Source organism: Brassica napus, chromosome A3, assembly GCF_020379485.1.
Source record: "Brassica napus cultivar Da-Ae chromosome A3, Da-Ae, whole genome shotgun sequence".
Taxonomy (NCBI): domain Eukaryota; kingdom Viridiplantae; phylum Streptophyta; class Magnoliopsida; order Brassicales; family Brassicaceae; genus Brassica; species Brassica napus.
In genome coordinates this window covers 7,713,091-7,737,160 of record NC_063436.1, presented here as the reverse complement: position 1 = coordinate 7,737,160, position 24,070 = coordinate 7,713,091, and the positions used below count along the sequence as shown (strand labels likewise).

Here is a 24,070-nt window from a genome sequence, read left to right as displayed (position 1 = left end):
AACAAACAAAAATAAATAAAAATAAATAAAATAAAAATAAAAAAAATGAAAATTTTTTTTTTTTTTATAGTTTCAGATTATATGTTTTCAGATTCGAAATTTTTATAATTTTTTTTTTCAAATTTTTTTTTTTTAATTTTTTTTTTTCAAATTTTCTTTTTATATTTAAAAATACTTTTTGAAACTGTTTTTAAAATTTTTATTTTTTATTTTAGTATTTTTTTTTATAAAATTTTAAACCCTAATTCTAAAAACCCACCCCTTAACTCTAAACCCTAAGGTTTGGATTAATTAACCCAAGTGGTATAAGTGTATATTTACCTCTTTAATTAAACCTATTTTTGTGACTTTGAGCTTTGAGTGCTACTTTGGGAACATAAACTTGGTTTAGTGCTATTTTAGTCTTTTTCTCTTACACTTCATGTTCATTTATTTCTTTTGCGATAATGTTATTGGGACTTTTACATAAAAACGTTTGATTCATTTTCTCTCTGTGACTTTTTCAGTTTTGTTTTCATAGTTGGCAAAAGCATTGGCTACGTTTCATTGAACTTTGACCAAATGCGGAAGTTTCGATAGCCGCCAGTTTGGCTAAGTTGACCAGCTTTTAATATTTCAGTTTCCTCATCAATTTCATACATGCATAAAGGGTTACAGTTTACATGATTCATTTCAGACTGAAAACTGTGACTTTGACGAGAATTTTGATCGACATGTTCAACAGCAAACTGTTGTGCTGACCAAAACAACCCACCCTCTTTTTGGCCAATGAGAGTATTAACATCTTTACAGTTAATGATCTATCAGTTACGATTTCAATAAGGTAACGCTTTATTTTCCTTTGTCACAACTTGGAAATGAAAAAAGACCCGCAACGTGATGTGGATTTTGAAACCCAATAAGTGAAAGTGTCTCTATGAAGGGGGGGAAATAAATGGAGAAATAAAAGATGAGGGGTCAAATCAAATGGAAAGAAAAAAGAAAAAAAAAAAAAAAGAAAAGAGTTTTCCATGGTGAGGACGGTTTGGTCGGTCGGTGGCTCATCTGGTGTAAGTGGGCCTTCTCAGCCAGCCATTCATATTCAACACACCTCCTCTCTTTTTGTTTTTCTTCTGTCCTTACCAAATTACAAATCTACCCTTTCTTTCAGTCTATTGTTGTACTAGCACATAGAGTGATCGGTGACAAATAGCTTAACCAGGTGGAAGTAAAAAGAAAAAAAAAATGAAAAATGGAGAAAATGTGTTATTTTCGTTTCCACTTCATTTTAATAGAGATGGTCCATGGAAATCAATACATTTTTACCCTATTTTTCATTTTCACTTGATTGGTGATTTTTTTTTGAAATGAAAATAAAAATCAAATCCGGAATAAAATTTTACTCCATTAAATACATACAGCCACACTCATAGATTATCAATCATAAAAAATTACATATGTATTTCAGGTAAATCTATATCATTGACAAATTTATGATATTTTTAATCCATTAATAAATGATTTTCTTAGAAAGTTATTAAGAAAATCTTTTAATTTAATAAATTTAACTCCATAAGATTTTAAAAGCATAAAATCATTATTTAAAATATGTTATTATTAGTCTCTGAACTTAATTAAATAATCTTTGTTACTGATATCTTCCTATTTTAGTCATGACTTAATATACAATTCTAAAATTTTGGTCTTAAATAAATAAGAAGAAAGCTGTAAATCGGTTTGAGCTTATATTCGAGGTAAGACTGATCATGACATCAACTAAGAGGCAAAATGGGAATAATTTTAGATAGTGTAATAAAATCTCCCGAACCAGAGAAAAAAAGAAACCCTAAATCGGTGGTGCCCCCGACGTCCGGTGCCCACTCCCGGAGTCGGAGGTCTCTCTTTCCTCCCTCATCTCTGTTTTTACTTTGCCCTCTTGTGGAGTCTCTTTCTTCCCGGCGAGATGCGCAGACTTCTGGTGTACGGCGGAGACTCCTGTCTCAGATCTGACCGCGGCGGAGCTGAGCTAGGTCGGAGGAAGTCGGAAGCTGGAACGACGGCGAGCCGTTCGAAGTGGTACTCCTGAGAAGGGTCGGCGTTTTAGGGTTTGTTTGTTGCGGGCTGGCGATCTGTTTTCCCTTTTGATTTGTCAGACCCAACGACGAGATGGTGGCGCGTGGCTTCGTCTCTGTCCTTCTTCTCGTAGATCTGGACGTTTATGGCTCAGAGTTTGAATGGAAGGAGGCGCGTGTTAAGAGGATTCGCGTGTTGCTGGTCTTCCTGCAGTCGTTTAGTGTCGTCTATGGCTCTGACGGAGGTTTGGAAGGAAAGCGCTTCTTGGACAAGTGAAGCCCCGACTAATGACGTGAAGGCATCTTTCAGTTGAAGCTACAATCCGGTTCTCGGATGAAGAACGTGTAAAGGTTCGAGCTTTTTCGCTTGGTCAACGACGAAGTTCGGGTCTTGGTGGCGAGCACGTTTTGAAGTTCATCATTCGCAGTACCAATGTGATTGACATATCTGGTAGATGAGCTTCTTCTTCAGCTTGGAGGTTCTCTGGATCGTGGTTGGAGCCTCTCTCAACCCGAGTTTTCATGGGATTGGGTAGCTGTTAAGCAGAATCCGGAAGCCTTGGTTACGGGTCTCTTGCTTTGCTTACCTAATCCCTTGCAAGATTGCAAAGCCTTAGTCTCTGGCCATTAGGAATCAACTAAGTGGGATTTGCACCAATAGGTGTTGTAGCGGTTGGTCATGAACAACATTCTAATCTTAAGGCATCAACTGCTTCGAGCTTCACTTGAGTCTCACTCTAGCTGCTTATCTTGGTGGTTTAGAGATAGTTTTGTAATCTTGTTTTTATAGTGGTAGAATTTAGGTGGTTCAAGAGACGATTTGCTCCGAGTCGTGGAGTAAATTTGTTCTCATTGTGGTTACAAGAGTACAATGGAGTTTGATTAGGTAGCGTAGGATCCATAGACGTGTTCCTAGGTGATACTAGATCGCCTCCATTGTCTTGTGGTTAAATCTCTTGAGGTCTAATTCATTTGTAACAAACTTGCTGTTGGATAATGAAAGTTGATGTTGAGCCAAAAAAAAAAAAAAAAAAAGAGGCAAAATGGGAAATAAAATTAAAATGAACGGTTTCCTCGTCCGCCAGTATTTGTCATTCAAAAAATAAATTGGACGGTCTCCTCGTCCTATACATACACTGTCCACTTTATAAACCCTAAACTATTCCCTCTCTCTCTCTCTCACAAACCCAATTTGCATTTCTTCGTCATCATCTATCTACTTTTTTCTTTCTATTTTCTCCCAGCTGCGAAATTTCAAAATAATAAAAACAAAAAACAGAGTAGCATCTCAGATTTAGCAGCTTCACTTGGGTAAGCTCTTTCTTAGTTTTTGTTTTTTGTCTTGTTCTTAATATTTGAGGAGTCATTTTAGTTCTGTAACGTGGTTCTCTGTTGTGATCTTCTTGATTTGTGACCGATCATAAACGGTTCGTAGAAAGTTTTGTTGGGGGCGACTCTTCGTCTCCTTCTTAGTTACTGATTCTTGTTTGATTTTCAAATTGATCGATCTTATCTCTCTATTTAGATCTCTGAAAATTCGAAAATCCTTTACAATCGCTTCTCCGACCACAGATCCACCTGATCAAATCATTGTCTCGTACTAGTAGTGAACGGATTAAGAAGTTCACGGTGAAATTTTAGTTTTAACTCTTTTTGATCATGGTAAAACTAATTTTTGACTGTGGATGATACTAATGTGAATTTCATTGGCATATTCATCATGTAGTGGTAGTTTCTAGTATTATACTAATCATCAACTCATTTGCACACAAAAAATACTAATCATCAACTCTTTTTTTATTTTAACTACCAGATCATACTACATATTAATAGACCGTAATTACATACTATATATTAACACACGATAATCAGAATCATGCCTTTTATTTTTGGGTCTTAAGCTCGCAACTTTTGACAAACTAAATAAAGAAGATTACTTGCAACTTTAGTGATATGCTGTCTCTATCAATATAGGGCAGCGAGTAGACCAAAATAAGTTAGAGATATCGAGAAAAAACTTATCCGAGAGTAGAAAAATTCCTCTTTGGATCGAATATTCTTGTGTTTTATTCAATAAGATAGAAAATGAAACTTTGTTTGGACTCTGGACAACCGAAAAAGAAGTTTGTGATTTCTGATGTATTGTTCCACCTCGTGATCTTAAATTAATGGGCTTTTTTCCTTTAGTTATTTTACATTTTAACCGAAGTTTTTGTATGATCTAATTGAAAAATCTGGCGTTACAAAAGCTATAGATGATTACACATGAGTTTCTTGTTATGAAACACTCTGGCCTATGAGTCACCGCTCCATCTGTTCGGCGTACCTTATGATTCTTTTCTTTCCCCTATTTCTTATATATATTTAGTTTCTAAAGATTTGATTTGTAATAATCTTCTTGGATCCTTTTGTTGCATAATGATGATAAAAGATTTTTTCTATACAAAAAAAAAAGAAACTTTGATGTTGCTGGTTTGATGGGCACTTTACACCTTAACTTATCTTTAGTTTTGTTTGGTGGGGCTTTTTTTTTAATATTATACACGCATGCTTTACTCATTTGTATCATTGTGGACCTTGTTTGGTGTTCTAACAGATTCAAACTCTGATTTCATCACATGCCACAGCCCGTACTACCTATTGATCTTTGTCTTCTCATGATTGTTTTGGATTCTTTTGCTTTATGATCTTCAATGTATGTCATTTCTTGTAAAATAATAAAACTAAACGAAGCTAGAAATATTTTATTGAAATGGTATTTCAATTAGTTGTAACGAGAGATGATGTATAATTCCTGTTGACTATTACAATATATATCTTATCTTATTTGGTTTCGATCTAAATTTTGTTATTAGCTCCTCTCTTTCTTGCAAGCTACTGTTTCAGTCTAATTTATTAATGTAAATATATAATTCACAATATGATATAAGTAGAAATCAAATAACTTTTTTTATATATTCGGCAGAACTAAAAGTAGCCAGAGTTGCTTGATCATATCATGGAGGAAGCAACTCAAGTAGCGAGTTCTGAGGTTCCTGTAGTGAAAGGAGATGCTGATGACCTTAAGACAGTTGATGTTTCCGTCAAGGTAATGAGTGTTCGGTTTCACAGATTTATATGTTTGTTTTATGGCTATAGTAATGAACTTTTCCGTCTGTCTATGAAGCTGCATACTAGCACCAACCAATTTAGTAAAGATTTAAGTATTTTATTTCTCCATCTATTGCAGCCTGTGAATGAAGATGTGACAAAGGAAGGTAAAGAAGAGGATGATGGGGAGTTCATAAAAGTCGAGAAGGAAGCTATTGACAAAGCAGACCATGTTCCTGTTCAAGAGGAAAAACAAGTTTCAATTGAAACACAAAGAGAGCTACAAGAATCACAAGAAAAGACCAAGGAGCTAGAGCTAGAATTGGAAAGAGTAGCGGAGGAACTGAAACGGTACGAATCTGAGAACACCCACTTGAAGGATGAGCTTTTGTCTGCGAAAGAGAAGTTAGAAGAAACGGAGAAGAAGCACGGAGAGCTCGAAGCTGTCCACAAGAAGCAGCAAGAGAAAGTTCTTGAAGTGGAAGAGAGACACAGCTCTCAGTTGAAGTCCTTGGAAGACGCTTTGCAGTCCCATGATGCTAAAGATAAGGAACTAACCGAAGTTAGGGAAGCTTTTGCTGCGTTGGGGATAGAACTCGAGAGCTCGCAAAAGAAGCTGATAGAGTTGGAGGAAGGGCTAAAGTGTTCAGCCGAAGAGGCGAAGAGATTTGAAGAGAAAGTGTCTGGACTAAAAACAGCTCTTGAAGCTGCCGAGGAAGAGAAGAGACAGGCGACCACTCAGCTACTGGAACTAGAATCATCTCTAAACCAATCATCAGCCAGAAATGCTGAGCTTGAAGAAGACTTGAGAGTAGCTTTGCAGAAGGGCGCAGAGCATGAAGATCGTGCTAACACGACTCACCAGCGCAGCATTGAGCTAGAAGGTATATGTCAAACATCGCAGTCCAAACATGAAGAGGCAGAAGGAAGATTGAGAGACTTGGAGCTTCTACTCCAGACAGAAAAATACAGAATTCAAGAACTTGAGGAGCAAGTTAGCGCGCTAGAGGCGTTCCAAGTGAAGAGTTCGAGCCTTGAATCTGCTTTAAACATTGCAACTGAGAAAGAGAAAGAACTGACAGATACAGTGAGTGAGTACAGTTTGAAGATCAGTGAGTCTGAGAGTCTGTTAGAAAGTCTCAGGAATGAATTGAGTGTGACACAAGGAAAGCTGGAGAGCGTTGAAAACGACCTAAAAGCTGGTGGCTTACGTGAAAGCGAAGTAATGGAGAAGCTGAGGTCTGCTGAAGAGAGTCTTGAGAAGAAAGGAAGAGAGATAGATGAAGCTATGACTAAAACCAAGGAGCTTGAAGCTTTGCATGAGACTTTAAGTAAAGACTCTGAGGACAGAATCCAAAAGGTGATGGAGGAGATCACTAGCAGAGACTCAGAGGCAACTGAGAAACTGAAAGGCCTTGAGGAGATAGTTAAATCATATGAAGAGCAGTTGGCTGAAGCATCTAGCAAATCTTCTTCTCTAAAAGGAGAGCTTGATCAGCTTAAGGCCAAGTGTGATGTTCTTGAGAAAGAAAATGGTGATCTGGCTGAAGTAAATCTAAAGCTGAACCAGGAGCTAGCCAATCATGGATCAGAGGCCAACGAGTTTCAGACAAAGATCTCTGCTCTGGAGGCTGAGAGGGAGCAGGCAACAAAAGATCTAAAGGATGAGCTTCAATCAGTTATTGCAAAGCTTGAGGAGCAAGTAACAGTAGAGAGGTCTAAAGCTGATACTTTGGTGTCCGAGATTGAGAAGCTTAGAGCAGTGGCTGCTGAAAAGAATGTTTTAGAATCACATGTTGAAGAACTTGAGAAGAGTTTGAAAGAAGAGGTAATGCACTCATCTACAACTGTTGTTATAGGATCTTATATATATAACTGTAATGGTATAATGTTTCTACAGGTTGAAAATGCAACGGCTGCGTCTGTAAAAGTGGCAGAACTGACCTCAAAACTGCAGGAAAATGAACATATCGCTAGTGACCGAGATGCGCTCAATGAGCAAGTGATTCAGCTTCAGAGAGATCTTCAAGCGGCTCAGAGTTCTATTGATGAACAGGTTAATAATGATCTTTCTTCTCTTTTAACTTCTACATATCTCACATACGCTTATGGACAATCCATCTTCCCTCATTATGTCACTAAGCTCTGATATATTTACCTTGGAAACAGAAACAAGCACATTCTCAGAAGCATTCAGAGCTGGAGTCTGCACTAAAGCAATCACAAGAAGAGATTGAAGCTAAGAAAAAGGCGGTCACTGAATATGAGTCAAAGGTCAAAGATCTTGAACAGAAAGTGCAGCTCGCGGATGCTAAGACTAAGGTTAATCATAATATCTCAGCTCAGAACCTGTTTGACTGATAACATACGTACATCTAGGAGTAAAATGACATAATAATATCCGTTAAGACACCTTCTTACATTATAGACTTTGATCACTTAACTTATACCAAACTTTGCAGGAGACTGAGGCAATGGATGTAGGCATTAAGTCTCGAGACATTGACTTGTCATTTTCTTCACCAACGAAACGTAAGAGCAAGAAGAAGTCAGAGGCATCATCAACTTCTTCTTCGGGCAACGTTACTGCTACTACTCAGACGGCTTCAACTTCACATCTCATGACAGTGAAGATCATGTCCGGAGTGGCTTTTGTTTCGGTTATCATCGGTATAATTCTTGGGAAAAAGTATTAGACTCTCTTCTGGTGTGGTGTGATGTTCATATGTGAAGATCTATCCTTTTTATTTTATTTTGGGGTTTTGAATTTTGATTAAACTCTCTCATAAGGTCCATGAGAATGAGATAAGATGTAATGCTTACTAGAGTTTATGAAGCTCTGCATGTTCTCTCTGCATATTGTTTTTGGTTTTCCTTTTTCTGGATTGGGGTTATTTTCTGGCTTGTAGGTCAAGCAATGTTTTGATACTCTAAATTAAATTAAATGAAGGTGAAGTTAATTGATAGTTTTCTCTGTACATTTGTCATGGATTGAGCTGGACATTCATGTATTTGGTGAAGTTCATATCGGTTATATCCCCTGGGGTTATATCAGGTATTGGTTAGTTTATACAAGGATGTTTAGGATTCGCTGAAGAACCGAGTAAAATTTGCTCTGAATAATTTTTATTGTTCGTTTGATCAACAAAATTAGGATTTTGAGTTTTGGTTCAATTCGGTTTTTAGGTAACATAAAACATTGGATAGTTCTAATTATTTTGGTCATTTTAGATAATTATTTTGGAAAATGTTAGATAATTGGAATAATTTTAGATAATTCAATTTTAAATATTTTTGTATATTTTATGTAGATTATAATTATAAAATTAATTCACATATTTGATTATTTTAAATCTAAATATAATTAATATCTTAGATATAATAAATTTATTTGTATATTTGAATCTTGGTTTTTGATTAGATTTTGGTCCAGTTTAGATTTTTCAGATATAAGAAACTAAGAAAGAATAGGAGAAACTTTTTGGATCATTTTTTTGGTTTGGTTCTCTTTAAATTTTCTTTAGTTCGGTTTTCTCGGTTTTGGATAAATTATCCAGGTACGAAAAACCGGTTCCACGCAAACTAGTTGGACCGATTAACTTAAAGAAGCTCGCACCGGTTAACTCGACCCGCGTTGCCTATATAAACCAAACCACTCCACTGAACGTCCCCTCCTTCTCCTTCCTCAACTTCCCTCCTCTCTTTGAACTTTCCACAGTGAGAAGAAAACAACATGACTCTAACTCTAAGCATGGCCGAAACCCTAGACGCTCTAATCGACAACTCCCAAGAAACCGATTACTCCTCCGCTCACCCCGAGGAAGACAACACCAACATCGATCTCTCTCTCCTCCGCATCAACAGCTTCGGTAACTCCTCCGTTCGCCGCCGCGCGAACTCCTCTCCTCCGCAGTTCCCCTCGCACGGATCTTTCGGCTCTCCTTCCCCCGCCGCCGCCACCAGCCCCGTGAAACGCCCCTCCCCGGAGTCGAAAGACGCCGACGAGCCTAGACGCAAGAAGCTGTTTCTTCCCCAACCACGCGACGCCGAGGATGACGAAACGATGTCGAATCGCTTGGGATACTCGAAGATTCCGCTTCCGTCGCGAGTCCGTTCGTCTCCGATCTACAGACGATCTCTCTCCGATACGTTTTCTTCCCGAAGCGGTGTCGCTCAGGAAACAGCACCGTCTCTCCCGCCCCGGCCACCGGTCTTCAGGAGGTGCGTCTCCGATGTTTCGCCGGCAGCTTCGAAGGCGTTTCGTGGAACTGATGTTGAAGCCAATAAGGTTAAGAGTTTTTTTTTGCTGTTCGTTTTTTGAGATTTAGGGTTTCTGATGATGTTGTGTTGATCATCACAGATGCTCTATGCTATCAAGAATGGAGTTGTTGAATTGGATCAGTGGTGTAACAAGCTTCTACAGTACGGTGAATCGGTGAAACAAGATGGCAGTAGTAGTCCTAAGGTGTTTGATTCTTGATTCTCATTGAGAAGATGTTTCTTGTTCAGCAAGGAAAAGCTTATCCAAAGATTTTTTTATCATGCATGGCAGCGTCTTATCAAGGAGGGAGTTCGTGAACTGGATCAGTGGTGTAACAAGCTCATCAACTACGGTGAAGTCAGTAGTCCTAAGGTTCGAGATTCTCCCACTTTTGTTTCGCTATAACCTTGTGGGTTAAAGTCTCTTTTCTTTTGACACTGTACGTGCAGGCAGAAGTTGAGTCACCAGAAGAGGAGCACGACAAAGAGTGTAAAGAAGGAGTGAAGGTGGACAGAGTTGGTGAGGCTTTTGTTGTTGAGATCAACTGTCCTTGTGGAAGAAACTACAGAACTCTCTTCTCTGGCCGTGACTGCTACTACAAGCTCTTGTAGACATGGTGGTTTTCATCATCATCATCACCGTATGTGGAAGGATCTCCTGCTCTCATGCATTTTGTTTCATTCGTATTGTTTGGTACAGATTGTTCCATACGCTTCTTCGTTTTATAGATAGATACTTTACACATTGTTCTAGTGTCATACTCTTGTTACCCTCATTCATTGAAATGGATGTGATTTTTGTGTGTTGTATCGATATCATGTTCAGAGGATGGTAACAGTCTAAATGGCATCGTAAGGAAGTAGCATCCAAAATCCACTCAGTCTGCTGACTTGTTTTTTTTTACCTCTAAAGTGAAAACCCTTTAAAGATATGCGTGTATATATTCCTAAATCAAGACACTAAAGTAAAGTTATGTATATATTCAGGACCGCTAAAGTAAAGTCTAAAGCGTTCTTGTTGTATAGTTTTCAAGGATAAAAGATGTTTCCACGGCTTTTGATATCAACTGAGAAACAACGGATAGTAGTTCATAACAACAGAACACAAATTGAGTGTTTTATATTGGACCGTCGTATTCATCCAAAAATAAATAAAAATGAAGATGCAACCCAAAAATAATTCGAGAATGAATATGATAGTTTTTCTTTCTTTTTCATCAAACAAAGGTTCTATTTCTCAAACTTGATGTTGTTTCAGGAACCAGACTAGAAACAAAACAACCAGTATAATACAACTCCCTATTGAAAGTTATTGCTATCTTTGCTAATGACTCTAAAGAAACATTTTCAGAAAGGGGAATAAACACAATAGAGAAAGATCTATTCTTCAGTCTTGTCAGTTCCTTTAATTCGGTTGAAAGGATAACAAAATATGATACTTTTATGTTGGTTAACTTGTTATTGCACATTTCTTCTTCATCGTCCAGAAGGCAGCATAGTATCGATTCTGTAGAACAAAACAAATATATAGTTCATTTTGTTCTGTTGCAGTGAGAAAACCAAATATAATTGAAATAGATATGAAAAACTTGAATTATATTTTTCATTTGAAGTAAACTCTTCAACTATTAGACCATCTAAACTGTTTACTAGGCAAATTTTACTTATGTTATTAACAAATAATGACTTAGACTTATACATATTTCAGTTTTCTCCTCTCGCAATGAAATTATGTTTGTTAAGCATAAAAGAGTCGCAATTGAGAGGTCTAAGTGATAAAGTTTTTTCTTCTCTACAGACCTTTCAACAACTCTTTTGGTTGTGGTTGGTTGGTATTTTAGGTGATGGTATATAAAAAAAGACTAAAAATGGTGAAAAGAAAACTTGGACACTAATATTTTAGAATAAAACCAATCAAAAATGTCTAATTTCAGATTTTTCGGATCATCTTACAAAAAAGCTACTTACTTTTTTTATATATACACGTTTTCACATTTATAGTTTTCTATCGTAAAATACCAAAACGTTTATTTGAAAAGAAGAATTACAATGTCATCATTCAAATTTGCTATATTCTGTATCGTGCTTTTTTCTTTCGTTAGCCTTCATGAAGGTATATCATCTAAGTTTAGGTTTCGTTCAATCATTTACTATCATTACCAGTATAAACATAATCATATCCTCCATTATGTTTTAATTGGTTTGTTCTTTATTTTCTTTTATATAGGTTTCAACCATAGACATCTTTTAGCCGTACCAAGACCGTGCTCTCCAACAGCGAATGGTAAATGGTGCTGCTACCCATCTGGATTTGCATATTGCAACGACAGCCAAAGGAAATGTGAAAAACAATGCAAAGCTTTACCCTAAGTGCAATATAATTGCAGGGAAACCCTCTCAGTTTCCAAAGGAAAAGTATATTATTATAGTTATGTGAATATGTTTTAAATAATAAAACCAATTGAAATGACAACTGTGAATAAGAGATTTTACCAGGATCTCAAGATTTCTTAAACAAGAATTTCTCTCTCTTCTTTTTATGAATTTTTATCATTTTATTTTTTCTTAAACTAAGAGTATACTCTAATAAAATAGCATTTGTTCTTAAAATTTAATGTTAATAAGATTTTATTTTCTTTACTTTGAAATTGATATAATAAAAATATTAAATAATAAAAGTCAACCTTTTTAATTTTGTAAAAATAAAAGACTGGTACTTTTATTTTCTTATTATTTTGTCATATTCTAATTAGTCTTTTATCTATATTATCCGTTTATTTTCTTAAAATTATATTCTATTTTGCATATGTTTTATTGTAAATGTATGAATTCAATTAAAAAGAAATTTATAAAGATATTAATGTGGTATAGTAATTAATAATAACTAATAGTAAATATGTAAAGGTATTAATTTAATGATTGAATCAAGGTTAATTATACTACGGAAGCGTAATGGAAAAGAAAACAATATAATATATCGAGCGGATTTTCAAGGAATTTTTCCTACACAGTTTAACCACATGTGTAACAAAACACTAACATCGTCTTCACTTCTGTTAAACATAGTTGACATCTTCTAAATCGTGTTAAATATAGTTAATGTTGTCTAAATCGATGTGTAAAATCTGCAAATTTCAAAAATTTGTGTATTTAATGGGAAACAAAAATTAATTCGTGTATTAAATAGAAATCCAAAATATTTTGTGCATTTTATTAGCAAATGAAAATTAGTTCATATATATAATAAATTTTATTTTCATAATTTAAACATGTGTTTTAGTTAAACACTAACATCGTCTTCAATTCTGTTAAACATAGTTAACGACGCCTAAAAAATCTTTGAATTTCAAAAATTTGTGTATTTAGTAAGCAACAAAAATTAGTTCATGTATTAATCAATGATTCAAAATAGTTAGTTTATTTTATTATATCAAACGAAAATTAGTCCGCGTAATTTTCCCAAAAACAAATGAAATAAAAGACGTATTATAGCGGCTCAGGTCAGCAGAAAATCTGTAGAAATAACAAGCCCATTAGACAGGCCCAGGTTTGCAACAAATCTGTCAAAAATCTTTTTAAGCAGCGTCTTTAGTAAACCCTAAATATATAAACTACATCACTCAATTTTCGCTGGCCTTCACCTCGCCTCGGAGCCAACTTCTTGCAACAGGTTCGTTCTCTGAACACTCTTCTGCAACAGCTGTTCGGTTTACTTATTTTGTGTCTTGTTTGTAACTCTTCAGCTTTCTTCTTGCTGACACCTGTTTCGCTTCATTACAAATCACTTTTGGATTGAATGTTTTTTTACCTTTATTTTACAGATTTTAAAAGGAGCTTTTGCTTTTCTTCGTTCCCAAGGCAATTCAGAGAGTCAACATGTCTGGGTAAGCTTCTCTTTCGATGTAGCTATGTTGTTACATTTCTCAAAATGTCTTCTGAATCTTTGATAGATCTGTAGTTTAGTGTTTACAGATTCATTTTTAGGTTTATAGATTAGGACTTGTGTATGTACTAATTTAGGTTTAATCACAGAATCAATTCTGACGTTTAGGTTTTGTAGATTAATGTTAGCTTTAATAACATAGAATTAGTTTTCATAATCATATCGGTTAATTGCATAATCTTTGTTTTTTTTTTTATATAAAGTATTTTTTTTCTTTCCTCTCTATTTGGTTTATAAGTGATGAAGCTGCTGCTGCTCCTGCTGTTGTTCCTCCGGTTGCTGAGGCAGCTGCTGCCATTCCAGAGGACATGGATCTGTTGACTGCACTCGAGTTGACGCTAAGGAAAGCTCGTGCTCACGGTGGTGTGGTTCGTGGTCTCCATGAAAGCGCTAAGCTTATTGAGAAGCGTTCTGCTCAGCTCTGTGTCTTGGCTGAAGACTGCAACCAGCCTGATTACGTCAAGCTTGTCAAAGCTCTTTGCGCTGATCACAACATCAACTTGCTTACAGTTCCAAGTGCTAAAACCCTCGGCGAATGGGCTGGTGTAAGTAGTTTGGTTATAGTTTCTCTCATTATCTATCTGTTTGGTTCAAGACTTTCTATATTAATAGTTTTGAATGTGGTTTTGCAGCTTTGCAAGATTGATTCAGAGGGCAATGCAAGGAAGGTTGTCGGATGCTCGTGCCTTGTAGTCAAGGTAAAGAGTCTAATCACATGTCTCATTATTTGTATTTGACTTGTGTCTCTGGTGATTTACTTGTGCTGCTCTACTGTTGCAGGATTACGGTGAGGAGACAACTGCACTCAACATCGTCAAGAAGCATATTGAATCTAACTAAATCAGATTTCAAATGCTTTCATTCCCAAAAGAAACACATTTTGTTTTTCTTGTCCCCACTTTCTCAACCCCTTGTCTTCGTTGTTTTTGATATTGAATACTACAGTACTTGTTAGTAGACAGGTCTTGTTAAGATTTGTTTGGAAAATGAAGTTTTGATGTTTAGCTTGCTTGCTCGCCTCGCTCTCTTTATTCAATATACTCATTATTGAATTGAGAATTCCGTTGATCGAGAGAACGAGTGTAGTTACAGTACCTTATACATTAAAAAACTTAAGGAGGCTTTGATTTGCAGGAATCTTTATTCATTAGAGCAATCCCTACTAGAGACGATAAAAGAATAGAGAGGTCAAACATTTTCTAACTAATTCAAACACATTGTTGAGGCTGCAATGAGAAGAACATGATACCGATCTTCGAGAATCTCGAAATGAACAAACTGAAAGTCACAATGAATATGATGATGATGGCAAAGAGCAAACGTCAAAAGAGAGTACTGAGTGGTAGACTAGAGCCTATGCTTGAGGTTTTGACAATAAAAGACAAATAAGAAGAAGAAACAAAAGAAGAGGATGCAGTGTTGATTACGTCTATCAGAGAAAAAGAAACCTAAGACTAAGAGACTTGCTTGCGGTAAATCACCAGTTCAGCTCTCTTCTGTTCGAGACAGGTTATCAAAACTATCTCTTGCGATGCCGGACACTTGAGTTAGTCCTGCACCCATAAGTCCACCAAGAACACACTTCCATTGGAGATTGACATGAGTGTAGCGAACAGAGTTGCTTCCATTCCTTGAGGACACAATCTCGCTGCTAACACAAGAACCGGCGTGAAGGAGGCCAAACAAGATTTGTTACAGAACTCTCAAGTTCTAAAAATTCTTAATTAAAACTCTTGCACAAGCATCAGGCCCTCTACATGGTCTAGAAAGATGGAACGGTCAAAACACTTAAATGCTTCCACCCCTTGGATTCCAACTTTTACGATAGTATTTTTATCAATATTGTAGTAAATAACGTAGGAACGGCGCGACAACACGATCGTATTTGTACGAAAAAATCCAACAAAGCAGAACATGCCTTCTCCAACCACATTCTTCCACGTAGGAGGCAACATGTATTTATGTGTTGACCACTCCTGCTTTTCAAAATCTCCTATAACCAGCAATTCAAAACTTCTTGCTCTATCACCCCAGGGATACCCTTCGAAGATAAGTAATCCTAACTTGCCATTGTAGTTTATCAGAGGTCCGTCCAATACTAATGTCGTGAAAGTCTTTACCACTTCTATATAACTGAACTCCTCGGACTTAAAGTCAAAGCAAACTATCATAGAAATTCCTGTATACGCATCCAAAGCTCGATAATACAAAACACCATTAATGCATATCCCTTTAGGACAAAAATAATGGGACATGCAACACTTGGTCAGTCTCCATTCGAGTTTTTGAGTTCCTAATGTCAGAACTTGATGCTGCGGACCAAGAATAATATGGTCTGAGTTCCATTCCATGGACAATACCTTGAATTGTTTATCAGTGGGAACATACCCCAAAAAGCTTACCAACTTAAAAATGCTTCTCACCCCAACCATCGTTGTCTTCACTTTGGGTAAGGTTAAAGTTTGTCCCGTGCTAGGGTTACATATTATATGTTCCTTTGAGATCTCTTTATCTATATATGTAAGACAGACCATGCCATGGACAGGATCATTAATGTGACAGGAAGAACCACCATAGGGGACACGCGAAAGATAATTGGCTGTTAACGACGCGTTCTCATTAGGATTTTTAAGTTGAGGTGACGAGAAGAATAAGACCTGGCCTTTTTCACCGTAGGACAACAACATATGAGGCCGAACTGAAGATCTAGTGGTGAACAACGTCGAGAAATAAGGAAGGCGAAGTATGGAGGCCCACAGCTTCGATACGCAAAGACATCTCCCTATAGACTTTACAGGCAGTCTCGAGAGTATTTCCATAACGAGATCAATAGGTAGCGGCTTTGAGTTTTCTCTTCCATTAATCAACAAGATTTTTGATTCCGTATTTAGCTGCAGTTCCATGGTGGAGAAGACTCAGCAGTAAACCCTAGAGCTTCCCGTGAGGTTGTAACTTTGTTTACCGCCATATATATATATATAACAAACATACAGAAAGCCCATGTAGCCCAAAATCTGAGACCACGTGTGTTTGTTTCGCTTGTCGGTCACGAAAGCCTATTCCATCACACCTCTGTTTCTTTTTTTTAAGAAAATAATGCATCTGGTTTCACTTATGTTTCAAAAAAAAACCTTGACTTTACTTTTAGAACTTGTTTTGAGTTCTGATAAAAGTAATCATTATAACAATATAGCCTTGATATATAGAACATTATAATCATATTCAGTTTCTTTTAGGTGGGTGGAATATGGCTGTCCCGTTAATTCATATAGGCCTATATACAATTAAGATTGTTTTCATTCTTAGTATGAGACAATTAAAAGATGATTCTGCGAACTTATTAGCATGTGAGATTTATTTTTGATGAAAGATTATATCTAAGTGCATTCATAGATCATGTTCAGAATCAAGCTAGGCGCAAGTCAGGCGGTAGTGCCTACTGCATTTTTGTGTTCTGTTATCATCTTCCTATTTCTTGTCAGATTAATTAGAATCCCTTGCCAATATTCTCATGAGCGTATGTAAGATAACGGTACGTAGCCTCCTTTGCATCACAAAGTAAAGTGTAACCAACGGGGCTGGACTAGTGAGACTGAAAGCATAACTCTAATACAGTGAATTTGCATTTTGATTTCTGTTGGCCATCAGGAAATTTATAAATATCGACATCGCTGGAACTCACAGATTAGTCGATTGATTTCGGCTGGTTAATTTAAAAACAAAAATAAAGTGTATTCAACAACATCACAAGTAAAGATTTTCCGAAACAAAATCCAACATTACCAGTCTGTGTCAAGATTCACTCATCAAAGCAGTAGAAGATTTCATAGACTTCTCTGTTTTAGATTAGTATCTAAAGAGTCTCCGATAACAAGATTCACTTCTCTTACTCAAGGTAGCAATAAAAATTCTTATTAAATAAAGAAAAGGGATTATATATATCAGGGATGGAAATGCTTAATCGATGCATCCGAGGTTAAACATCTTGGATAGATTTGCGCAGTGTCAATATAGTCTTCACATGTGGATGACTTAACATAAAGTTCATCAAAAAAAAAGTCACAAATTGACTTACTGATGAAGAGAAGATAATAAAAAGCTTAAAACATAAAGATAATGACGTCCTACACATTTGTGTAAAGCTTCACGTCCTCTACATGGTCTAGAAAGGTGTGAATTCTACCATACTTAAGCGCATCCATATTTTGGATTTCGACTCTTCTGATAGTTCTCCTCTCGAAACTGTAGTAGAAAACATAGAAAGGGCTGGATGGATATCGCGGAGATAACAAAACCTCATTGTTACCAGACATTCCGATATAGTATAACTGAGCCTCACCAGCTACATTGCCCCACGACGAGGGGAAGACGTATACATGCCTCGACCATTCATGTTTCTCAGCATCTACTAGAAGCCACATCTCCATATATCTACTTTCTCCAGTAAGTTCATCCCTATCTGCCGTACGTGAGTGTACCTAATCTACCCTTGTAGTCTACAAGAGTTGATTCACGCCAAAGAGCCGCACCCAGAGCTTTTTTAATGAAACTAAACTTCTCAGACCTAACATCAAAGCAAATTATAGCTGAAACCCTTGAGCCTCGATCAACTATAGCTTGATAATAGAGACAACCGTCGATGCAGATCCCATCGTATGTAGGCTGATGTGGTATGCTACATTCGATCATGGAGATAACCCTAGACTCCCTAACCACGGTGATGATTGATAACTCTCTTTTTATGGCGATGGGTCGGGTCGAAACAATAAATAACAGGCCATGTTTTTTTTACAGTAAAACGCTGTCGTTCTGAACATATATTCACAATTTTTTTTATAAACCGGGATCCGGTTTAGATATACGCAAACCTCTCTCGTTTTGCTTCTTCGGCTAAAAGCTCGAGTTGAGTTTTGACCCGAGAGATTCTAACATCACCGTCTTTCAATGGCTCATCTTCCCAGAGTTCTTATGGTGAGTCAATTAGTGTTTTCTGATCTCGATTCCACTTCCCAGTCTTCACTTAACGAATCTCATCTCGTTTGCTTTCACCAGGTTGCGGAGAAGCCCAGCATTGCTCTCTCCATAGCTTCAGTTCTCTCCCATGGACAGGTTACTCTCTAATTGGTAGTATATTCGGTATTATTATTTATCACCTCTAATGACTGAGACCAAGCAAACACCTTTTGTGTTTTTGATTGTTAAAGTTTCAAACTTTTCTCTGTGGGTTACTCCATTTAGAAGTTGAGTAGTCTATTTTGGGACTTGAATAATCGGTTTCACTTTGGATGTCTGAATTGGCTTTGTAAGAACGGATATGATATTGAGACTTTTGGTTTGGTTCCTTGAGTTTCGTTTGCCTTACTATTGTGCCATTTGGTTGCTTTTTGGTGTTAGAGGTTTGGTTTATTGGGGTATGTTTTCTCCTTTTTGCATTCAGATGTCTACAAGGAGAGGCAGTACAGAGGTGCATGAATTTGATGGGATGTTCCGAGGCTTCAAAGCACACTATAGAGTTACTTCTGTTATCGGACATGTTTTCAGGTTCCTCTTGCCTATATATGTTATTCATACCAAAAGAAACAGGAGTGATTGCTGCTTCATAGATTACCTTTGAACACTAGAATCTTCCTTAATGTGTGCATCACGGTTTCTTTATGAGATGCTTCAAAATCTCTGCTTCTACCTGTTAGCTACTCTAGTTTTGTATTTTTCTTGCTGCACTTGAGAGTTTAAAAAATGGTTTTATTTTAGTTTTTCATTCATTTTGTTTTAGTGATTCAATCTTTTGTAAAAAAACTACTGCTTCCAAAAAATCTTAATTATTTCAAGACAAACTTCTCGGTTTTTCTAAATGCCACTCTCATATTCCAGTGTAGATTTCCCAGAAAAATATCAGAATTGGTCAACCATTGATCCGCAAGATCTTTTCGACGCTCCAATCCAGAAAAAAGAGTCAAACCCTAAGGTAAATAGTTGTCACCATCTTATTGCTCTTTTATCTGTGCATAGGGAGTGCTTGAGCTGATTTTTTTGCCTTTACCTTGGATATGTTATAGCAACATTTGGACACGTTAGGGATGAGCTTTATTTCTTCAGGAAAAATACAGTATGCATGAGTTTTTCTTGGAACAATAACTATGCGTATGTCTAGTTAGTGAATAGTAGAGATGCATCTTTCTTGTGGTTATATGCTACCTGCATTATTTTATTTTTACGCAAATGCTCACTTTTATCTAACAGTCTTCAAATCTCAGGCTCATATTTGTAGGCATCTAAGTAATGAAGCTCGTGGTTGCAGTTACATGGTGTTGTGGTTGGATTGTGATCGAGAAGGGGAGAATATATGTTTCGAAGGCAAGTTTATAATTACCGGTTTCCACTTTCCTTCTCACCCGCTTTTGGTTGAAAAACATACGTAATCTATTGTCTCTAATCATTTCATCCATTCTGTTGAATCAATGACTGGACTTTCCTCCCTGCCTTTGGCTCTTTGCTAAATGAAACATATCATACTTTTGAATCTGTGTATCATCCGGCCAGCATCTAATGGTAGACTTTTTCAGTTGTCGTACTAGATTTGTGGGTTCAATTATACAGTTGGCTCCTGCATGTGGTACAATAATGAACATATAAATCTTTTCTCCTGCAAAAGTACATTTTCTATGCTACTTATATTTGAGAATGCACATGGTTTTGATGGCCATTTCTCTAACTGGTTGACCATTGTAATTTCTGTAGTTATCGAGTGCACTGGCTTCGACATGAAAGATAGTAAGAGAAAGGTTTATCGGGCTAAATTTTCTTCTGTTACGGAGAAAGATATATCAAAGGCCATGGACAACCTTGTTGAACCAAACAGGGATGAGGCACTGGCAGTAGATGCTCGTCAAGAGATAGATCTAAAAGTTGGTGTAGCATTCTCGCGATTCCAAACGAGTTATTTCCAAGGCAAATATCAGAATCTAGACTGCAGAGTTATCTCGTCAGTTTCCTCTCGTCTCCTTCCTTTCCTCTCTTTTTGATTCGTGTTTAATTCTTTCAGCTACTGAAGATCCTTTTAAATGTTTATTTCAGCTACGGGCCATGCCAGACTCCTACCCTTGGGTTCTGTGTGCAACGTTACATGCAGATTAATACTTTCAAGCCAGAAAAGTTTTGGTCTCTACGACCTCATTTAATGAAGGATGGTTATGAGCTTCAACTAGAGTGGGATAGACGTAGATTGTTCGACCTGGAAGTTAGTGTTTCGTTCTTCTGCTACGATTTAGTTGAGATTCTTCACTCTTTTGCTTTCCAATCTAACGCTGAGATACATTCATGGCTTTCGAAAATTCTAGGCTGCTGTTGTGTTTCAAAAGTTGGTTGTGGAAGGCAGGACTGCAAAAGTGATTGACGTATCAGAAAAGCAGGAAGTCAAAGGTCGTCCAACTGGTCTTAACACAGTGAATCTGCTAAAGGTGAGAGAAGTCATGACTCAGTCGTGATTACTATTTCCTCCAAAATGAACTTGACTGGTTGTACATTATACTTAGGAAAACACCATATCCTGTACTAGTGAATAGGTGATCCCAACACTATACTTGAAAACTGGAAAATTCTGCATTCATCAAACCATGGTTTATGGTTGTTATTGGGGATGAGTTGGCAACAAACCGAGATCTTTGTTCCCTTCTTGTTTTACTTGTCCTAGTTTTATTTTCAATGTTGTTGCGATTAGAGCTTTCGTCATTGCTTAATATCTTGTCCTAGTTTAGTTAAAGTAAGTTATATTCAAATTACTCTCCCTGATCTGGCATAACACTAACGATTACACAGGTTGCTTCAAGTGCTCTAGGGTTTGGGCCTCAGACGGCTATGCATCTTGCCGAGCGATTGTATACTCAAGGCTTCATCAGGTTCGCTTGCTCCATTATTCGGATTATTAATTTCTGTCATTTACTCCTCTTTGCTGGCTTATAATTTTGGCTAATTTGGAAAGTCCCAAATTGTTATAGAATGGTAGTTATGTTTGTTATTGAAAGAAAAACTTAATTCATTTAAGCCTGCTCCCTGTCACCACAGTAATGGAATTTTTTTAACTGAAAACTCTTATGTTTTGTTATAGCTATCCGCGCACGGAAAGCACAGCGTACCCGTCTTCATTCGACTTCACAGATACACTCAGAGCACAAGTTAGCAATCCAGTATGGGGTGGTTACGTACAGAGACTTCTCTCAGACGGCTTTCAAAAGCCAAAGTCAGGAACCGATGCTGGAGACCATCCTCCTATTACACCAATGCGAGCAGCAACCGAGGGCATTGTCGGAGGAGATGCTTGGCGTCTCTATCAGTATGTCTGTCAACACTTTATTGGCACTGTCTCACCTAACTGCAAGTACATAAGGTAAATAAAGCCTGGTTTGTAGCTTGATCCATTTCAGTTACAGCTTCTTCTTTCCACATCTTATATGTGGTATTCTCTTGTTATCTTAGGACCAAAGTGGAATTGTCAATTGGTGGAGAAATTTTCCATTGTACTGGGCAGCGTGTGACGGAAAAGGGGTTTACAGCTATAATGCCATGGTCTGCAGTAGACGAGAAGAAACTCCCTTCTTTTCTCAAAGGAGAGAAGATTGAAGTTTCAAGAGTGGAGCTGTACGAGGTTACATTCTCCTCCAGTTTCTGTTGCTACCTTCATTGCCTTGTACTAAGATATTGAGTTTCAGTTTTAGTTTATCCTTTCTATTTGTCTATCAATGTTGTAAAAACTACAGGGGAACACCTCTCCTCCGGACTTCCTTACTGAGAGTGAGCTGATATCTCTAATGGAGAAGCATGGAATAGGTACAGATGCATCAATACCTGTGCATATAAACAACATTGGTGAACGTAACTATGTTCAGGTGGGTTAACTAAACGGCTATGTGCTTTTTCCTCATGATTATCATGTTAGTTTATTTCAGGAGGATCTGTTTTTGTTTTCTGAGAAATTTCATTACTCTTTTTTGGTGTTTACATTCTCGTGCAGGTCCAATCTGGGAGGAAATTGGTTCCAACGGCCCTAGGAATCACGCTGATAAAAGGCTATCAGTGTATTGATCCAGACCTTTGCTTACCAGACATCCGGAGTTTTATCGAGCAACAAATCACTCTTGTTGCCAAGGGCCAAGCCGACCATTCACACGTTGTGCAACATGTGATTCAGCAATTCCGGCGTAAATTCAGCTATTTTGTTCAACAGGTGTGCAAAAAGTGGCTTTATGTTATGTTGTCTCTGAAGGCGTTATATGGTAAGCTTTCAATTTAAATCTCTTTTATATTGTCCTTTCAGATCGAGCACATGGATGCCCTCTTTGAAGCACAATTCTCTCCTCTTGCTGATTCTGGTCGCGCTTTAAGCAAATGTGGCAAATGCTTGCGATACATGAAACACATCACAGCAGTCCCACCACGTCTCTTCTGCGGCACATGCGAAGAAGTTTATTATCTTCCTCAGAAGGGCACAGTCAAGGTAAAAACCACTTCATAACCTGAACTCTTAAGCTGAAACCTCAGGAAGTCTCTAATTTTCGAGTATGTGACTTTCTTACAGCTATACAAGGAACTCACATGTCCTTTAGACAACTTCGAGCTCGTCATCTATTCAGTGCCAGGAACCGAGGGGAAGTCCTTTCCGCTGTGTCCATACTGCTACAACTCTCCTCCATTCGAAGGAATAGACACACTCTTTGGAGCTGCTAAGACGGCTAATGCTTCTGCCAAAACCAAAACCGGTTCAGGCATGCCGTGTTCTCTCTGTCCTCATCCCACATGCCCACATTCTTTGAGAAACCAAGGAGTCTGCGCTTGTCCAGAGTGTGAAGGCACTCTCGTCTTGGACCCGGTGAGCTTCCCGAAGTGGAAACTGAACTGCAACTTGTGTAGCTGCATTGTAATGCTTCCGGAAGGTGCTCACCGCATAGCCACGACTAGTAACCGCTGTCCCGAGTGCGATTCAGCCATAATAGAAATTGACTTCAACAAGAAAACTACTCCTCTGGACAATGGCGCCACTCTGCATCAAGGATGTGTTCTCTGTGATGAGTTGCTGCTCTCACTGGTTGAAGTCAAACATGGGAGATCTTTTGTGAGGCGTGGAGGAAGGGGAAGAGGACGAGGGAGGGGCCGAGGCAGAGGAGGGAGAAGAGGATCAAAAGCTGTCGATCCAAAAATGAGTTTCAGAGACTTTTGAAAACCTTAGAATAACCTAAAAGTTCATGTGTTGTCTTTTCGTTACTTGCATCAGAAGTAAAACAGATGGACTTTCAAAGATCTTTACTTGTTGCAATGCTTGCAATATAAGGAAACTCTACATAATTTTTGTGGCTTAACGCCTCTAAGGAGAAAAACTAGACAATGTTCAATGGTTTGTAAGGTCTAGGTGGTTCACTAGATTCGGGAATTCAGAGAAACATAATTTTGTAAAAAAGTTCAATAAATCAAAATTTATAAAATAATAATGAAAATTAAACTGCATTGAATTAGATTGTTCGTGGAAAGATCCATATAGTCTGACATTGATAGAGGAACAACTTACACTGCTTTATAGCTAGTGGTATTGAATATTGATATGTCAAAATGTAGTTAAAAAAGAAAAACACAAAATATAGTTAAGTTAGGATCATTGGTGGTTTATGATTGGATTTCGATTTGATTATTAACGCAGAGGTAGAGAAGCGATAGCAAGCTGGTTCGGTCTGTCGCCAAA

General features: G+C 37.4%; 4 protein-coding genes across 5 annotated transcripts; all 4 read left to right on the top strand.

Moving 5' to 3' along the window:
- The first annotated feature begins 3,129 nt into the window (after positions 1-3,129).
- Positions 3,130-8,107, top strand: LOC106437700 (restin homolog). Its single transcript, XM_013878641.3, has 6 exons — positions 3,130-3,362; positions 5,017-5,139; positions 5,281-6,969; positions 7,042-7,197; positions 7,311-7,463; positions 7,604-8,107. Exons 2-6 carry the CDS (start codon positions 5,050-5,052, stop codon positions 7,835-7,837), a joined length of 2,322 nt encoding a protein of 773 aa, XP_013734095.1. The 5' UTR covers positions 3,130-3,362; positions 5,017-5,049; the 3' UTR covers positions 7,838-8,107.
- A 462-nt stretch (positions 8,108-8,569) lies between these two features.
- LOC106441773 lies at positions 8,570-10,209 on the top strand. Its single transcript, XM_022717538.2, has 4 exons — positions 8,570-9,429; positions 9,502-9,606; positions 9,694-9,774; positions 9,852-10,209. The coding sequence occupies exons 1-4, from the start codon at positions 8,875-8,877 to the stop codon at positions 10,011-10,013; spliced, it is 903 nt and encodes a 300-aa protein (XP_022573259.1). The 5' UTR covers positions 8,570-8,874; the 3' UTR covers positions 10,014-10,209.
- Positions 10,210-12,979: 2,770 nt separating this feature from the next.
- LOC106437701 (40S ribosomal protein S12-2) lies at positions 12,980-14,351 on the top strand. 2 transcript variants are annotated; one of them, XM_013878642.3, is made up of 5 exons: positions 12,980-13,071; positions 13,223-13,285; positions 13,583-13,889; positions 13,977-14,042; positions 14,125-14,351. In XM_013878642.3, exons 2-5 carry the CDS (start codon positions 13,278-13,280, stop codon positions 14,182-14,184), a joined length of 441 nt encoding a protein of 146 aa, XP_013734096.1. In that variant the 5' UTR covers positions 12,980-13,071; positions 13,223-13,277; the 3' UTR covers positions 14,185-14,351. The 2 variants fall into 2 exon arrangements, with proteins under 2 accessions (XP_013734096.1, XP_048630797.1); XM_048774840.1 differs by lacking the exon at positions 12,980-13,071 and adding an exon at positions 13,098-13,121.
- A 3,822-nt stretch (positions 14,352-18,173) lies between these two features.
- LOC106437702 (DNA topoisomerase 3-beta) lies at positions 18,174-23,693 on the top strand. The gene is made up of 15 exons (XM_013878643.3): positions 18,174-18,315; positions 18,397-18,453; positions 18,782-18,885; positions 19,216-19,309; positions 19,599-19,698; positions 20,083-20,326; positions 20,419-20,581; positions 20,682-20,801; positions 21,160-21,239; positions 21,449-21,727; positions 21,817-21,985; positions 22,098-22,226; positions 22,352-22,564; positions 22,655-22,834; positions 22,916-23,693. The coding sequence occupies exons 1-15, from the start codon at positions 18,289-18,291 to the stop codon at positions 23,552-23,554; spliced, it is 2,598 nt and encodes an 865-aa protein (XP_013734097.1). The 5' UTR covers positions 18,174-18,288; the 3' UTR covers positions 23,555-23,693.
- Positions 23,694-24,070: the final 377 nt, after the last annotated feature.

Excerpts from the sequence above, each read along its gene's own strand:
- LOC106437700 (XM_013878641.3), top strand. The coding sequence starts at position 5,050 with ATGGAGGAAGCAACTCAAGTAGCGAGTTCTGAGGTTCCTGTAGTGAAA. Across the intron at positions 5,140-5,280 it reads CAGTTGATGTTTCCGTCAAG|CCTGTGAATGAAGATGTGAC; the intron begins GTAATGAGTGTT and ends CATCTATTGCAG. Across the intron at positions 6,970-7,041 it reads AGAAGAGTTTGAAAGAAGAG|GTTGAAAATGCAACGGCTGC; the intron begins GTAATGCACTCA and ends ATGTTTCTACAG.
- LOC106437701 (XM_013878642.3), top strand. Across the intron at positions 13,890-13,976 it reads CCCTCGGCGAATGGGCTGGT|CTTTGCAAGATTGATTCAGA; the intron begins GTAAGTAGTTTG and ends GTGGTTTTGCAG. Across the intron at positions 14,043-14,124 it reads GCTCGTGCCTTGTAGTCAAG|GATTACGGTGAGGAGACAAC; the intron begins GTAAAGAGTCTA and ends CTACTGTTGCAG.
- LOC106437702 (XM_013878643.3), top strand. The coding sequence starts at position 18,289 with ATGGCTCATCTTCCCAGAGTTCTTATG. Across the intron at positions 18,454-18,781 it reads CAGTTCTCTCCCATGGACAG|ATGTCTACAAGGAGAGGCAG; the intron begins GTTACTCTCTAA and ends TTTTGCATTCAG. Across the intron at positions 21,728-21,816 it reads CCTAACTGCAAGTACATAAG|GACCAAAGTGGAATTGTCAA; the intron begins GTAAATAAAGCC and ends TTGTTATCTTAG.
- LOC106441773 (XM_022717538.2), top strand. The coding sequence starts at position 8,875 with ATGACTCTAACTCTAAGCATGGCCGAAACCCTAGACGCTCTAATCGAC. Across the intron at positions 9,607-9,693 it reads ATGGCAGTAGTAGTCCTAAG|CGTCTTATCAAGGAGGGAGT; the intron begins GTGTTTGATTCT and ends CATGCATGGCAG. Across the intron at positions 9,775-9,851 it reads GTGAAGTCAGTAGTCCTAAG|GCAGAAGTTGAGTCACCAGA; the intron begins GTTCGAGATTCT and ends CTGTACGTGCAG.